The following is a 17685-nucleotide window of genomic DNA, read 5'->3' as shown; positions in this document are numbered from 1 at the left end:
AGTTAGAACAACTTTCTTAAGTACCCGCCCCCACCTGCTGGAGCGCCCCGCCTCCCCAACCTGCTGGACCCCTCCCACCTGCCGGAGCATCCCCACCTGTGGGAAACCCCAACCTGCCAGAGCATCCCCCACCTGCCGGAGCACCCCCCCCCCGCCAGAGCTCCCCCCCTTCCAAAGCACCCCCACCTACCAGGGCGCCCCACCTGCCAGAGCACCCCCTACCTGCCAGAGTGCCCCCACCTGCCAAAGCACCCCCGACCCCGCCAGGCAGAGCTGCTTCTGCGTGGCAGCAGCGAGACGGCTTACGTTGTCGGTGAAGACGACCCCGAGCTTCCACATCTGGTACTTCACGTCCACAGAGCTCAGCCTGCAACGGCAGAGGCGGCGCTCGCACACGCACACACACACGCACACGCACACGGTGGAGCCTCTGCCCGCCCGCCCGCCCCGCCAGGGGACATCGGCCCTGGCCCAGGGCCCATGGGACGCGCAGGGAGCCCCCTGGACCACGCGGCTCACCCCCCTGTGAGGCTTTTCCAGCAGGAAACAAACAAAACAGCACCACCTTCGTCTGCTGTTAGTTATGAGAAGTCCTGTCTTTTTCACTTTTCCTACATTAACTGTAAGGTCGACTCACTTCGAATGTGACAATTATTCCCGGAAGTGGGACTAAATTGATGAGCATGCGTGCGCAGAGTTTCCTGTCCTGGCCGCAGGTGCGTGTGCGTGTGTGTCACGCCTCGCTCACTCGTCCGTGAGCACGCCAGCAGCAAGCACATAGTCCCACACACCGAATGTCCACATAAATACTCGTGGAACGAATAAATCTGAACATAAATATGCATGATTTTTGCAGATTAAAATGCACATATATTAAAACATACTGTTTAATTTTCATTTTTTTTAAATTTTCCCCTGATATGGGCTAGAAATTTTGATAACTCTGTCAGCCTTTCCAACATTCCAGGCAATTGGCATGAGAAAAAAATGTAATAAACTCTAATGTAATGTTAGTATTATTTTCAAAAGGCCTTCTCTAGACTTGCTGTTTCAGTCTTTAATTTCTTCTTTAATTATTTCTTTTAATGGGGCTCGTCTTGACTTGTAAGTGCTCAGACAGGCGGTTGCTAATCCAAGCTGAACTCCTAGCACGCACCTCCCCCAACAGGTAAAGTCTAATTTACCTCAGCCTAGAATTTTTTATCGTAAGAAAATTAAATTGTCTTTGAGGAATTAATTATTAAAGAATGTTTTATTAAAGTTGTATGAATATTTACAATGGGTTTAGATATAAGAATAATTTTCCTTTAAATGAAAAAGGAAGATGATAAAAATTAGGCAATTTGCATGATTGTTTTTCACAAAAGCAACTAAACAAAATAAGGGTTTACATCAGGATGTCTGAATTTCCCATGGTAGTTACTTGCTTTATTTAAAAAACTATTCTTCTGATTAGTTGTTTTCCATCTCAACCATCTATCGGGGTGACTAGTTTGCTGTCAACATCATTAAGTGGCACGTCCTCTCTGTAGTGCACAGGGACCCCGTGGGGGTGGGTGGTGGCAGACCCCTGAGGCTGACCACAGCCAGGGCTGGTCTGGGCCAGCCAGGGCGGGGCATCCTGGCCACAGCGCTTGGCTTGGGGAGGCTGGAAGCCGGAGGCAAAGGAGTTCCACTGGACGGTCATGAGACATGAGCCCCCGCATCCCCGACCCCATGAAGACAAGAATGGTGAAGCAGGTTTTCCAGCTGCCGCAGCTGTTCGACCCACAGGAGGTGAGCTGGCCACCTGTTTAAATGTGCGCATAGCAAGCCCTATATATGTGATGGTTAAATGCATGCATGCACAACTAGACACACAAATCTTTCTTGTATTCCAATGTTCATTTTAAGATAATATTCATTTAGGAACTAGATAATCTTTTAAAACTTGATCCTTGTAACTACTTTAATATAGGGACGCTACAGGTAAATATGTTTCCTAGTAATTTACATCTTTTACTAGATGCTTATCCATCTAATTTTATTATCCATATTAAAGGTATTAATAAGCCCCACATTAATTTCTTGGTGCTTTCCTATAGGTTGAACTTGCAATCATTAGTGAAAAATTCCACTAATTTAAAATTATTTGTTCATATAAATAAAACAGTCTAAACTCTCCTTTGATTTTTTTTTTTTTTTGAACCTATTTTCTAGAGTCACAAATGTGACCATGGAAAGTGCATAATTCAGTAACATTGTTTACATCGCAATGCTCATCAGGGGTCTGAACGTGTTGGCAGAAAAGTCCGCCCACTCACGCCTCGTTCCAGATGACGGTCTACCGCCCGGCCTGAGTTCCTGAGGACTGTCCCCTGCTTCATCTCACACTCAGTGACACAGTATGTAAGTGCCACATTTGCGTTCTTAAAATATCCAAGAAATATTCTGGATCTAAAGTCAGAGCTTCTGTCATACATTTGCTTATGTAACTACTTTTCAACTGGGTGCACATCATTCATCATTTTTAAGGACCCAAGTAGCTCTAACAAGTATTCAGATACATAAAAAATGCGTGACCAAAGATAGGCCAGCCAAAATGCTTTTTCTAATGCTCACTAAAATATTTATCTAAGATAAAGTAATATAGAACTTAAATATATATGCTTTCAAAATAATCATCGCATCCCTAATTGACTGAGACAATACATACACACATGAAAGGCTAACGTGTTTTTAAGGGAAATAACTATTATAATTCTTTTTAAATCGTTACATGGTTACAATTTTTAAAAATTACACTTTTAAAAGCATGTATGCTTTACATTTATTCCAAATTTACGGTTGCTTAAATTTGCAAAATAGATATATATGTATGCATATACACTCTAACTGCACGTATGTGTGCATGCACGCATGTGGGTGGAAAATTTAATCTTAGGTGAAATCCATTCAACTGGTTTCCATATTTCTGGTTAAATTATTCCATGCAATGGGAGGGGGCGGGGCGGAGGGGGCGGAGCGGAGGGGGCAGAGCGGAGGGGACGGAGCGGAGGGGGCAGAGCAGCAGCGACACTCACACAGCCGACAGGGAGCTGTCTTTCTTGGGCTTCTTCTTCTCCCGGGCGTCGCTGAAGTCCAGAGCGGCCTTGTCCATGCCGAGCAGCTCGCTGATCCTGTCCCGGCCGTAGAAGTCCCCGTACTTGTCCATGACCTGAGGGCGGGAGAAGCACCAACGGCTCGGCCACGACGCGGCCTCGCCTCCCTCTGCACGCGGCCCCCCGATTATGTTTCTGCTTCCCACGCGCCTAATTCTCAAGTTCACTTGAGAATCTAGTTCCTGGCTCAGCTGCGATCGCATTGCTCCAGGACCAAGGAAACGGACAGCATTTAAAATAGCACTGCTCTGAGGAACAAGACTGCTGACCCGAGAGAGGCAGGCACACAAAAGGCGGGCGCCAAAGTGAAGGGGAGAAGACGCTGGGGGAGGCGGAACGAAGGGAACTGCGACCACACTCGCGCTTTGTGCCAGCAATCCCGCTGAGAACTCGGGCAAGCCTTCCCCCGTGTGACTGTCACAGGAAGGAGGGTTTGTGTCATTAGCACCTTATCCTGCAGATCGAGAGATGTGTCTTAGAAAACGTAACATGCCCAGGTAGCTGAGCTTCAGACGAGACAGGGCGGGAAGCATCTGGGCGGTGCCAGACGCCCACCAGGGACCTCCCACACAGGCCACCGCAGCGACAGGAGCCCCTCTGTGTCTGCAATGCAAACATTCCCCATGCCCCATGCTATGCGGACCCAAGAAAGTCTTTAAAAACACCCGGACCATCCTCTGGTCGTCAGTTTAATCGTATCCAGGGTCGATTCTGCGAGTGGCATTAGCAGTACTTCTCAGCACCCCGCTGTCTCCTTGCCCCTCGGCCACGTCTGCCTGGCTCTGCCCACACGCTGAGCTCGGCGGGGCAGCCAACTCTGCCATGCAGCTGTTCTTGGCCTGAAGCTCAGGCACCACAAGAGTCCCACACAATGGTGAAAGTAGGGGCACCCGGATAAGTGAAAACGGTGTTGGCAGGAAAGAAAGGACAGGAATACAGAGCAACAAAGGAAATGAGAATGACGGGGAGAGGAAGGTGAGTAAAAGATTATCAGAGAGGATAAAGGGAAAACATGTAGCTGGAAAGAAAGGCCTGGGAGAAATAAAAACTGGCCTTTTCTGAAGGTAGATGTACAATCAGGTAAAGAAAAAGAAGACAAAAGCCTACGAACACAGACTATCTAATGTGCGGGCTGAGCTCTGTTTATGCACCTGAGTCGGAGGATGGTGGACAGAGCAAAGCCTATTTATTCTGTAGCTATAGATGATGGATTTCTTGTATGCAAGTTTTGAAATTCAAATTCAATTCTACTGCACTTTGAGATCCCATTAACGGGCAGAGAAAACACACTTCAATATCTCAGTCTATATATGAGCCACATCAAATTCAAATCTGAATTGCACTTTAGAAAAAAAATAGAGAATTTATTCCTTTTAGGAAGTATTACTTTAGTTGCCAACATAAATCAGGTCTTAACTATAACAAGAGCACGACTGGAGTACCGGGCACAGGTAATCAGGGAGACTGCGCCACTGGGCCGCCCAGGGCACCTGCTACGTAAGGCCACCCGCTGCTACGTAAGGCCACCTGGCCAGGACTGAGAGATACTGCAAATATACGCAATACACAGAAACGGACACAGAGACATAGACAAAATGAGAAAACAAAGAAAAATGTCCCAGATAAAAGAACAGGAGAAAATTCCAGAAAAAGGACTAAAGGAAACGGAGGCAAGGGACCTACCAGATGCAGAGTTCAAAACACTGGTTTTGGATGCTCAATAAACTTAGGGGAAGAGTAGATGAACTCAATGAGAACTTCAACAGAGAGACAGTAAGCATAAAAAAGGACATAGGAACCATAAAAGAGAACCAGTTAGTAATAAGAATACAATCACCAAAACGAAGACTAACTGGAAGACATGAACAGTAGAGTAGATGAAACAGAGAACTGAATCAGTGATTTGGAAGACAAAGTAGCAGAAAACACCTAAACAGCAAATAAATAAATAAATAGATAGATAGATAGATAGATAAATAAATAAATAAAATAAAAAAGAGGAAAGTTTAAGGGACCTCTGGGACAACATCAAACGTAACAACATTCACAACATAGGAGTACCAGAAGGAGAAGAGAGAAAGCAAGAGATTAAGAATCTGTTTGAGGAAATAATGATGGAAAACTTCCCTAACTTGGTAAAGGAAATAGACATACCAACCCAGGAAGCACAGAGTCCCAAACAAGATGAACCCTAAGAGACCCACACAAAGACACGTCATAATTAAAATGCCAATGGTTAAAAGCAGAAAGAGAATCTTAAAAGAAGCAAAAACAAAAAGCAGTTTACCTACCTACAGGTGAGCTCCCATAAGACTGTCAGATGATTTTTCAACAGAAACTTTGCAGGCCAGAAGGGATTGGCACAAAATATCCAAAGTGATGAAAAGCAAGTAAGGGTTCTCAGACAGGAAAAAGCTGAAGGAATTCATCACCACCAAGCCAATATTACAAGAAGAAGAAGGGGGAAATAAACGTAAATGTGACCAATAAAATGGTGATAACTATGTATGTACCAATAATCACTTTAAAAGTAAACATTCAATGTTCCAATCAAAAGACTTAGAGTAGCTGAATGGATTAGAAAACAAGACCCTTACATGTGCTTTCTATAAGAGACCTACTTCAGATCAGAAGTAAAGAGATGGAAAAAGGTATTTCATGCAAATGGAAATGAAGAAAAAGCTGGAGTAGCAATACTTATATCAGACAAAATAGACTTTAAAACAAAGGCTATAATAAGAGACAAAGAAGAGCATTATATAATGATCAGGGGATGACTACAACAAGAGGCCATAACCCTAGTAGACATTTATGCACCCCACACAGGAGCACTTACATGTATAAAGCAATTATTGACCGACATAAAGGGAGAGATCGATAGTAATACAGTTATAGTAAGGACTTTAACACCCCATTGACACCAATGGACAGATCTTCCAGACTGAAAATCAAAAAGGAAATAGTAGCTTTAAATGACACATTAGACCAGGTGGATTTAATTGCACTTTAGAGCATTTCATTCCAAATCAGCAGACTATATACATGCTTCTCAAGTGCACCTGGAGCATTTTCTAGGATAGACCACATGTTAGGTCGCAAAACAAATCTCAATAAATTTAAGACTGAAATCCTATCTATTGTCTTCTCCAACCTCACAGTATGAAACTAACAACATCGAATCAGTCATCAAAAAACCCCAATGAAGAAAAGTCCTGAACTGGATGCCTTTACAGGTGAATTTTACCAAACATTCAAAGTAGGTTTGGAATCTACTCATCCCAAACCTTTCCAAGAAATTCATTAGGATGGAAGACTCCCAAGCTCATTTTACAAGGCCACCATTACCCTGATTCCCAAATTAGGCAAAAACATAACAAAAATAAGATTATAGGCTGATATCCCTGATGAAAAAAATCCCCAACAAAATATCAGCAAACCGAATTCAGCAAGATGTTGAGTTCATACACCATGATCAAGTGGGATTTATTTCTGGATGCAAGGCTGGTTCAATATCTGCAAACGAATTAATGTGACACACCACATAAACAAGATGAAGGATATAAATCATATGATTATATCAACGGATACAGAAAAAGCATTTGACAAAATCCAGCATCTATTTATGATAAAAACTCTCAGCAAAGTGGGAAGAGAGAATACACCTCAACGTAATAAAGACCATATATGACAAACCCAGAGCTAACCTCATATTCAATGGGAAAAGGCTAAAAATATTTCTCTACAATCACAAACGGGACAAGGATGTTCATTTTCACTGCTTTCATTCAATGTAGTCCTAGCCGCAACAATCAGACAAGAAAAAGAAAAAGCATCCAAACTGTCATTATTTACAGATGACGTGATACTATATAGAGAGAACCCTAAAAAGTCCACCAAAACAACTTTTAGAACTGATAAATAGAGTAAAGTAGTAGGCTACAAAATTAATATTCAGAATTTGGTTGCATTTTTATACACCAATAATGAACTGTCGGAAAGAGAAATTTAAAAAACAATCCCATTTACTATTGCATCAAAATAATAAAATATCTAGGAATAAATTTAACCAAGGAGTTAAAACACTTGTACTTAGAAAATTTTAAGTCACTGAAGAAACTGAAGAAGATACAAACAAATGGAAGCACATACTGTGCTCATGAATAGTGAGAATCAACATCGCTAAAATGTCCATACCTATAAAACTAATGCAATCCCTATCAAAATAACAGCGGTATTTTTCACAGAACCAGAATAATCTAGAAGTTTACATGAAACCATCAGAGGCCAAAAAGCCACAGGAATCTTAAGAACAAAGTTGGAAAAATCACACTAGCTAATATCAAAGTAATCAAACTGTCACGGGGGTGTGGGGAATCGTCAAGAATGCTGCAATAACTACGTACAGTGCCAGCGAGTTCTAGACTGACTGGGGGATCACTTAGATAGCTGTGAACCATACAAATGTCTAACCACTATGCTGTACTCCTGAAACTATGAAATAATAGTTCTGTAAGTTCAATGTAATATCATAGTTCGATATAAAATAATATTGAATGTCGACTCTAATTTAAAAAAAAGAATTACCTTTCTTTTAACAAATTTGTCCCAGTAGTTGTTGGGAAATGACCTAGAAGATATAAAAGCATATTAGTAAAGGGTATAATTTTAAAAAATGATAAATAACAACATAGTTTGGAATATACAAAAAACTTACTATATAAACATATTCTATTCATGAAAATTAATGAATTTGTTTCTCATATTATCACATAATCTTTCTACATCATGAGTATATTAAATATTATTTTAAATGTTAATATACAAATATATACATGTAGTTCACAAAAAGGCTTTGGGATAATATTTTTATAGAAAAGAACATGACATTTATTAATAAGCGGTCTTGTTACTTTTTATTTTACTTATAATGTGTCAATGTATACCTATTTTTGTCAATTGTCTTTACAAATTCAAGTATCTAAAAATCTCATTTTTTTTCCAATTAGGTAAAAGGGTCACATTTATACTAGTTACCCTCAAGGAAACTTTGATCATGGAACCAAAACATGACGTTGGCACCTTGGCTACTAACACAGCCCTCACTGAAAGGGACAGACTCAGTTCCCTTCAGTGTTAACAGCGTGAACTGATAAGTAAGACACAGAGCATCAGGAGTAAACATTTACTGTATCCACACACAAATCACCCCATTTGAAAATCCAGAGCCTATTATAAGTGATACCTTTTTAAAAATAAGCCAAACTAATCATACTAGAAAGATGTACTCTTGAGTACTGCAAACTACCCTAACACTTTTAATGATAGAAAATTATACTTTATCATGAATTTATATCTGGAACAGGAGCCAGGTGTCTGGATTTTGACCTCACAAGGCTAAATCATTAGTGTATGGAAAAGTGTGTGCTTTCTTGTCTTGTATGTTACATGTTACACTGCTCACTTCATTTCATGCGAGGCTGCCTGCTGGTGCCAACTGGAAGTTTACAACTTAGATACGTTAAAAATATGAAATTCAACATCTTTGCCTTTAATGTTACAGCTCCTTCCTTAATGAGTAATTTTTGCTTCCTCTGGGCTCTGGGATGAGATAACCCAGCACTGCGGGTTCTGTGCGCCCAGCTCAGCGTTCCCTGAACTGAGTGATGCGTGCAAAGTCCCATCGGGGCTGTGGAAATGGACTCAAAGTCCTTTTTGATTAAAGAATTCAGAACATGAAGGGCAAAAATCGATGGCCGCCATTAAAGAGGCTGACGGCACTTAGTCTTCTGATTTTCATGGCTGAATACATATCCATTATTCACCCCTGCTAAACTTCTGACAAATCTGCAGGAACTCCAGCAAAGTATTTCATGTCTTGACATTTTTGAGCACAGAAATGTCTCATAAATTTTTTACTCACTGTGTGTTGATCACAAGTCTATCCCACTGCCCTTTAATATCATCTTCTGAAGGCTGTTCTGTAATATAAAGTCCATCAAATTCTAATTTTCGAGCTACTTCCTTCTCTCGCTTGAAAATAACCAGTGGAACCTACATTTGAAAAATAAACATATTAAACTAGTTTAGATTTCCTGGCATCTCCTGTGGTCACTATCTTTACAAAACAGCTTTTGGAAAAAAATATTTTCCATGTTACTTTCAAGAAGGTAAAAACTGAGTGAAAATAAATCTGTTGTATTTAACAGGCAGAAAGAAGCATCTAGAAGTTTTGGAAAAACAGAAGATAGAATAGGTATTATATAGATGCATGTCTTTTTAAACACATAGAGGTTCACATGTAATTGCATTAATGAAATAATTTTTAAACATTAAAGAGTAAAAGATTATGCAAAATTATTTTTTCTATACTATACATATAAATTGCAACAAAAACTGATGCAATAAAAAGGAGCAATCACACTAACATTCCAAAATGCATGCTTCTAAAAAACACAATTTCATTTGAGAAATCTCTTGAATAACCCCTTGCTCATGCCCTATTTTGAAATAAATTTTAATTCAACATCAGCAAGTTTTTGTCAGCTTGCCAACACTCTGACTCTCTTCACGTGGGCAGACTTTCCAAGAAGACACAGCCCTGGGACCAAGGCAGACATTCTGGAAGCATCGGGAATATTCCCCCCACAGAACAAGGGACGATCAGGGGCCAAGAGGCCTTCTGGAGACTTTACGTTCTAGTCTTTTACCCTGGACCCTGTTTTTCAAAAGTCGTGGAGGCTGCACGAACAGGCAGCGACAGGGAAATGAAGGTGTCCCCGCGGGCGGCCGCCTTCCGGGCAGCGGCGAAGAGGCAGCACAGGGGGCCGGCGGCCCTGGGCGCCCGTGCCCCGCGAAGGGCTCTCGGGAGAGCCGCAGCGTGTTCCGGGGGGACTGGGACGAACTGCGAAGCACGTCCACCCGCGATGGCAAGAGGTTCGCCTCTGCAGACAGAACACGGAAACCGACTCCGGGGTTCCACGTGCTGAGCTAACGCCCTGGGGCACTGCTAGGAGACGCAGTGAGGGGGTCGCTTCCGTGGGGTCAAGTTATAGGTGAAGTTGGTCGTTTGCACATAATAGTGAAAGAAAGCTTCAGTAAGGCAGCCCGGGGGCACCCCCCTTCCCGGGGCCAGCGCCGTCAGCGTGGAGACGGCGGGTCTGGCCTCCCAGGCCCCAGGCCGGCGGTGCCCGCCCGCTGTGAGCGCGGGGCCCCACTTGTCCCTCCCTGCGTCCTGCGCCCTCCCCTTGCCCCACGGGTGTGGGTTCCCGGGGCATGCCCTCGTGAGTCCACGCACGCAGCGTCCATCTCGGATCGGGCCCGCAGCGCGGATGCACCGTGCAGGCCCCGCGCTCACCTTCAGGCAGTAGTAGCCGATGATGCAGCAGAAGGAGATGGCGGTGTGCAGCACGGCCAGGATGCGCAGGGCGGGCTCCATGTAGCCGCTGCTCTCCTCCAGGACGTAGTGCACGGCCGTGGCGCGCAGCGCCCCGCCGCCCAGGCCACCCAGGCCGCCCACCGCGGCGCCGTCCCCAGGGCTGCGGGCGGGGAGCTCCCTTCCTTCAACCGCCGAAGAAGTGGAGACCTGATTCAAACCATCGACAGTGTCATCAGTTTGCTTCCTCTGCGACGTCGGCGTAAACAAGAAGCCACAGCGACGGCCCGTAAGGCCGGCGGCCGCGCGCGAAGCCACTGCACAGTGGCGCGGAGGGCTGGGCTGGGGAGGTCGCACGCCGCGCACCTGACGCAGGGGCCTGAGGGACCGACGCATGCGGGAAAGGAAAGGCCAGGCGGCCCGCTCAGCGGTCAGAAGCGCATGGAACACAGGTGCCACCGGCGGGTCGGTCAGCCAGTTCCGCCAGGAGCACTGCAGGTGACCCTCGGCTGTGGCCGACACCGAGGGACGGCTCTGCGACCTAGCATTAGGTTTCTCTTTCATCGAAACACATTTTAAAACAGGTCTAGGTGAGCTCACTGGCGGGGCTGTCACTCCGGCCCGTTCGGAGCACCGTACCGGTTATTAGAAGACTGAGATGTACTTACCTTGTAGAAGAGCAAGATGAAATTGATTGCAAATGCAACAAATAAGGCTAACATTCTCATGTTGTAAAAGTTGCGAGCAAAATAGTTCTGGAGGTGAAAAAAATTGAAAGGTCACTAAATCAAGAGGCTTGAAATTTGCAGGCCATTTAAATAAAGCATTTGTTCATTTACCGCAAATTACTTCTCGAGTGCCCACTATGTATCATGCACCATTCCTGATGCTGGGCCACCAAAGAGGAGACAGATGACCAAGCAGCACACTCGCAGACAAAACACATTTCAGGGAATGCTAACTGCTGCAAGGAAAAATCCATCAGGTTACAGCCTAGGGAACGGGGGTAAAATTTTAGACAGGTGGTCAGGGAAGGTTTATCTTAGGAGGGGACATTGAGCAGAGGCCTAAATGTCAGGGGAGCAAGTGAACAATTGAGGAACAAGTGGTGTGCCAGCGAGAAGCAGGCACGGAGGCGAGGTTCTGAGCACAGTGACCCTGGGGCTTCCGAGGACAGAAGGAAGGAAGCACAGTGAGAAGGGGGCGGCCGGGGCTGGAGAGCTGACGGGGACAGAGCTCCGCGGGCCTGCGAAAGCCTGCGGTCCCTCCCAGCGCAGTGCTTCAGTTGGTCTCAGGCCACGCAGGCCACCCTCTCCCCTCCTCACCGGGGGACGTGCACAAATGACCTCATCACGCCTGTAGCATCACGACTCGTCTTTGAAGTGGGGCAAATAGGACCTTCCTTGTAAGCTTGCTATGAGGATTAGGTAAGTTAATGGAGGAAAGGCTGGTTATGAATCTTATTATAATTGCGATGATTATTTTATTCTAGGAGGATCTGAACAGGGCTCAATGCAATAGTATCATAATTTGCAAAGATAATTCCAGCTTCTGTGTGGGAGGCAGGCGGGAAGCCAGTGTGGCGGCAAAGGGACCAGCTAGGAAGTTGTCACAGAAGTGCAGAGGGAGTGACGTTGATGGCGGTGGCTCAGATGGGAAGGTCACCATGAAGGTCAAACCGGGCAGACTCGGGTGCACTTGGGAGAGAGAGCTGAGAGGAATTACTGTTGGATTGTATTTGGGGTGGAAAAGAAAAAGAGGACTCAGGCATGGCAACTTCTGGACCTGGGCGTCTGAGCGGTACGTGGCGGTCCCATTCGTTGAGCTAGAGTAACAACTCAGGGGAGAACTGGGTTGAAGGGAAGAGGCTCCGGGAGAGATGAATCCCGCGGGTTCGGGTCACGAGTGCACACAGAGGTGACAGGTTTGACCCTGGCGAGCAGCGGACCAGTGCTATTCCCTATAAAACTCGAACGCATCGAGATGGGCGGACCGAACCCGCCTGCGGGTCTGACCTGGTTTCCTGACTGCCACCTGAGGGAGGTCGAATAGCTACTGAGCCTGAGGTGTAAGGACTCACAATGTAACAGAACGACATTCATTCTAAAACTCTTACTAGCAGCTTCTGTTGATAAGCTATGATTTTCTTCCAGAACGCTGACTCGGGGGCCTCGGCCTCTCCGTATCTGTGTGTGTGCAGCGGCCGGAGCTTCTGTTTGCCTTTCTCTTCCTTGGCTTTTTCTTCTTTTTCCCCATTTTCTCCCCTGTGAACACAAATGAACACATATATGACATCCAGAAATTAAAGGGTTGGTTTTGTAGCAAAAAATGCAAATGAACGAATATTTAAAAGAGTATGATTTTTGAAAATAACTTTCTCAGTATACAGATGATGTATTAGAACTGTACTTTTGAAACCTACACAATTTTATTTATTAACTATTACCCCAATAAAACTAATAAACATTAAAGAAAACTACTTTCACTTCCAATGAACTATAATATTCAGACTTTCAGAATTAGGGTAAGATTTCTGCTCATCATGGCCTCTTGCAAATGGATAATTCTGTGAAGTCCACATCTGAAGGGCATTTCACAGGCAGAAGGGTCTTTGTGTCTGCACACGGCACAATCCCCTTCCAACTGTGCGATAAAATGTATCACTGAAAAAGAGTAACAATGAGCACTTTTTTCGCTGCGACTTTCCAACATACCTTATTTTTAAACTATGATTTTAGTGGTCGGTCTTGAACACTGGCTAGCCATCAGGACTTAAAATTAGAAACATATGCATTTGATTGTTCACATGTATAAAAATGTCAATTGTTAATTTTGCTGCCAATAATGAAATTGGAAACACTAAAATTTGATATCTACAATCTACAAAATACTCACCTTTCATGAAAGTGTATTTATGCACATGTAGCCACACATACAAAACCTACATATTCAAAACCAACCTTTAATCCCGACTCACGAGACCTAATTTAATATTGTTTTTAATATTAAATGGCTGCCACTGAAATGACTGTGTGTGCTCTGTTACACACGTCCACATCTCACTCTAACGGTCATTTATGCGGCCATTTCTATAATCGCCCCAAGAGTGCTCGACCTGATCACGAACAGTGCTGACTACAAACAATTAGCAACGAAAACAGGGCGAAGAACATGCCAGAGTAGAGGAGATAAATAAGTAAATAAACCGCTATGTGAGAATAGTGGCATTACAGGGACTAAAACATCTGACTTCCCCGATTTTTAAAGATGGGCAGGGTTATTTAAACCTGGGAACGGTGTGCGTGTGTGTCGCTGACAGAAAGCCAGTGCTGGGGGGGATCACGCACTCCTGCTGCCCCCGCCCCGCTCGGCCCCTTCCTGCCGCCTCAGGACTGCTCCGGGAGAGGGGTCAAAGGGCGGACCCCCGGGGTGGGCGCGGGGTCTGTGTTTTTAACAAACTTTCCAGCATGCTGTGCATGTGGCCCAGGACCGCATCTGGACCTGGCTGTCCTCCAGGGCCCCGGCCACAGCAGTCAGCATCTCCCCCCCGCCCCCCACGGGCAGAAACACAGGCTCCGCTTTAGACCAGACCGTGGCGTCTGCGGGAGCCTCGCAGGGGCCGGGGCTTTTCCGCTGAGAGGAAAACAGAACCAGACGGCGCAGGACGACGAGCCTGGCCAGCAGCCTGGGCATCCGGGCGTCCTCGCTGACCCCCAGGCTGAGCCTGTCACCGAGACGACGGCCGTCTGAAGGCAGAGCACAGGTGAAGCGAGAGAAGCACAGAGAACCTGCACGTACCCGGCTTTTTCAGGCTCCGATTTTTCTTCCTTTTCTTCCTTTTCTTCCTCTTTTGCCTTCTGTTCCTTGAACGAGGCAGAGGGGAACAGAGCAGCGGGTTACACGTCTCCTCTGAATGAGTTCTAGGGGCCCTGCGACCACGTGCCACATCGTGACCCATACAGGACCCTCTGCCTGCGTCGAGCTGAAGCGCCCCATGTGGTCACTGCTGGGCCGCACGGCCCCCCACGCACACGGAGGGTGTGGCCTTCCTGCGTGCCCCCGCCCTCGTCTCATTGCAGAAACACCCCTCACCTCATGCCCCGACTCAGCTCACTCATCCTCCAGGGCCAGGTACGCCCCACTTCCTAGCCTCGCCTGACTGCTGCTCTCCCGTCATCGCAGCAGGTGTGACCTCCGCTGCCTGCGGCCTATGCCTTTAACTGAACGACTTCCCAGCTTTTTCACGAGGGCTCCCTCTCTCTTTCTAATCACTCTTGAAGGCGGCCCGAAGGCACCAACCACATCTCACGTTCACCAACCCCGAGGTCCCTGGGCGTGAGGCACGGGGTGAGCGCTCGCACGATACCCGGGGACAGTGACTGTTCAGCTGGCGAATGCCAGCAGGTGGCACTGAAGCTTACAGCTAGTAGTTTAAGGTGATCACTAATTTGCAAAGCTGCAAACAGCTGGCATTGCTGACCACAAAGCCATTTCCCTCGGAAACTCCAGTGATATGTCGAGCACACTCTGACACCAGCATGGACTCCCTGTCCCACTGGGGTCCCCAGGGCCGCTGTGGCGCAGAGGCCAGGTACCTGACACTTGTCTTGCACCTCGGGGGCGGGGACAGGGTTGCTCATGAGGTCGCTGAGGCCGGCGTTCGGGTTATGAGGGATGAGCTTGTACTGTCCTCCTTCTCTCTTCAGATCCAGGCCAAATATGTCCGAGAGGAGGTCACTTTCCTCCGTCAGCTCCTTCAGATCCGTGAGGTCCTCGGAGGGCAGGGCGGCTTCCAGTGGCTTCCTCTCGGCCTCCTCGCCGTCTCCCCGCACCTCATCCTGCGTGGGGTCCGGCATGTTGGCCAAAAGCTCAGCCACTCTGATCTTCTTGGCGCCCTCCACAAGGCTGCCTCCCAGCAGCAGGCTGCAGACGATGCGGGAGAAGCCTCTGAGCACGCTGGCCGCGAAGTGCAGCAGGCTCAGCGACACACCCCAGTAGGAGCAGAAGAGGGCGGCGGCCATGTCTCGCACTGTCATCTTCTTCACCTTCTTCACCTGCTTCCGCAGGCTCTTCAGGCTGAGCATCCGCAGGAGGGTCAGCGCGTTGTGCCTGAGCGCGAGCAGGGCAGCCCCGACGGTCAGCATGGAGAAGAAGGCCATGCGCGGCCCCTGCTCCTCCGGCTTCTCCGCCTCGCTCTCCTCCTTGCTGGCCGAGCGCTCGTTTGAGTCCGACTCCGAGATCTGGGCCGCCAGCTGCATCTCGAAGATGGTGTCCTCGCAGAAGTTCACGAAGAGCTCCATCTTCTCCTTCTCACCGCCCTCGTTGACCACATCGAAGATGAACTGCCTCTTGGACTCCTTGACCTGCGGCTTCTCCCACTGCATCCGGCTGGACTTGCTGATTTCGAAGTAAACCCTCTCGATGCGCTTGGCGCTGCCCATGACCTCGATGCGGCCTAGGAAGGGCTGGAAGTGGTTGAGCACGCTCTCGGCTAGCTCCAGGAAGGTCTGCAGCCGCGTGTCGTTGGGCATGTGCTCGGAGAGGTTCGTCAGGAGCACGGCGACGTTGAAGCCGATGTCCTTCGCGGGCTCGTGGAAACGCTTGACGAACCCCTCGTAGTCGAGGGTCTCGTTCTCGTCCGTCTCCACGCAGGACAGGAGGAACTCAGTCTCGGACTGCGTGTAGTGCTTGTGGCTCTCCATCACTCTGTGGAACTCCCTCTTGGAAATGATGCCCTTGCCATCGGGGTCGTATTCCTTAAATGTGTCAGAAGATGTCAAGTCCTTCAGTTTTAAGAACATGTCGAAGAATTTCAGAATCATCTCCACGTTGTTGGACGACTCCACCAGCATGTCGACCATCTGCTTGCCGATGGTCCCGTTCACGACGTTACCTGGCGGGAGAGACCACACGTGTTCAGAACGAGTGCCCTGCGAAAGCAGTGTCATGAGGGAATCGGCCTTCCTGTCTGGCTCGAGGATGGCCCTTGGCGATCTTCAACGCGTAAAGTCTCGGGAAAACCCGGACAACTACTGCGATTACACAAATACACGCAAAGCTGTATTTGCAAAATAATTAGACTAACACAAGATTTGAACAAAGGCTGACTATTGTTTTCTTTAAACCGATCAAAGCAGCAATAGGTTTTAGGAGAAGGAAAATGGAAAATCATTTAAATCCCAAAGCCTGACCTGAAATCTACTCTCATGTTAATAATGAGCATTTCCACAACCTTTTAGGGTGGAAAAATTGCTCCTTATGTACAATACCCATTCACATGTCTGTGAGGCAGGTGCTTTTTATTAATTCTAATTTTATCTTTGAGGAGACCGAGGTTCAGCAAGGCATGTGACAGGTTGTTGAGGGTCAGTGCCAGACTTCTAACAGGTCCCTTAAGGGCTAGTTACATGTGGTTCCAATTTGAAACGCACAGCCTCGCTCGGCATTCCTTAAGGGCCCAGAAGACTTGCAGTCAGCAAAGGGCAGATTACTGACGAGCTTGAGAAAATGAGCCACTATCCTAAATCAGAGTCGTGGGATGCGTCTGCCGCTGCGTAACAAAGACACGGAAGAAGGACGCTCGCTGAGAGGTGGGCCCCGCCCACCCGCGTGGCAGCGACCGCCGTGGCCGACAGCGTGCGCCCCGCCCTCGCCAGCCGGGCGCCCCGGCAGGGCTCTTAGCCTCTCTGCATCGCGGTTCCTCACTTGCCGAACAGTGGTAATGACACCACCGAACTCTGAACCCCAGTGTTGGAATAAAGTAAGGACTTAAACCTGGCGCGGGCACATTTTAAGAGAATTTTAAGCTGTGGCTGCTGCCTCCGCAGTTCCTGTGCATGTGGTTATTTAGACTAAACTAGAGCTGGGGTCGTGGTGAGAGGCTCCTGTGCTCTGAGGGTATAAAGCGGCTGCCAACAAAGGGTTTTAGGCAAACGGTGAATCTCTGAAGTCCCAGACAAGGCCTGGCTCCCGCCTTAATCACAGCGCGGCCCCGCACAATGCAAGGCTGACTACGGAGGACCAAAATCAGGAAGGTTTAAGGAGGAGAGGCTGCGTAACAGCAAACGCTCTTTAGCTGCGGAGCTCCCATCAACTCCCTGTCACAGAGGGGCATGAACAACGGCGGTGTGACTGGGGCCGCCCGTGCTGGCGGCAGAGTGGGGACCAAGCTCT

The 17685-nt window shown here is 47.2% G+C and overlaps 1 protein-coding gene across 7 annotated transcripts in view; it reads right to left on the bottom strand.

Annotated features, from left to right (window-relative positions):
• The window catches only part of RYR2 (ryanodine receptor 2), a 525506-nt gene that overhangs the window by 15217 nt on the left and 492604 nt on the right, over positions 1-17685 (bottom strand). For 6 of the 7 annotated variants that reach the window (XM_036235620.1, XM_036235624.1, XM_036235623.1 and 3 more), the window contains 9 exons: positions 15108-16405; positions 14311-14375; positions 12629-12776; positions 11181-11267; positions 10495-10722; positions 9061-9191; positions 7725-7767; positions 3063-3196; positions 307-367 (listed from right to left, as the gene is read on the bottom strand). In XM_036235620.1, the coding sequence (XP_036091513.1) occupies positions 307-367; positions 3063-3196; positions 7725-7767; positions 9061-9191; positions 10495-10722; positions 11181-11267; positions 12629-12776; positions 14311-14375; positions 15108-16405 (2195 nt within the window). The remainder of the gene's footprint in view (positions 1-306; positions 368-3062; positions 3197-7724; positions 7768-9060; positions 9192-10494; positions 10723-11180; positions 11268-12628; positions 12777-14310; positions 14376-15107; positions 16406-17685) is intronic. The other variant, XM_036235621.1, reaches the window with a different exon arrangement.

The sequence above is a fragment of the Rousettus aegyptiacus genome, unplaced genomic scaffold (genome assembly GCF_014176215.1).
Source record: "Rousettus aegyptiacus isolate mRouAeg1 unplaced genomic scaffold, mRouAeg1.p scaffold_m13_p_18, whole genome shotgun sequence".
Lineage (NCBI taxonomy): Eukaryota > Metazoa > Chordata > Mammalia > Chiroptera > Pteropodidae > Rousettus > Rousettus aegyptiacus.
This window is presented reverse-complemented; position numbering and strand designations above follow the sequence as displayed.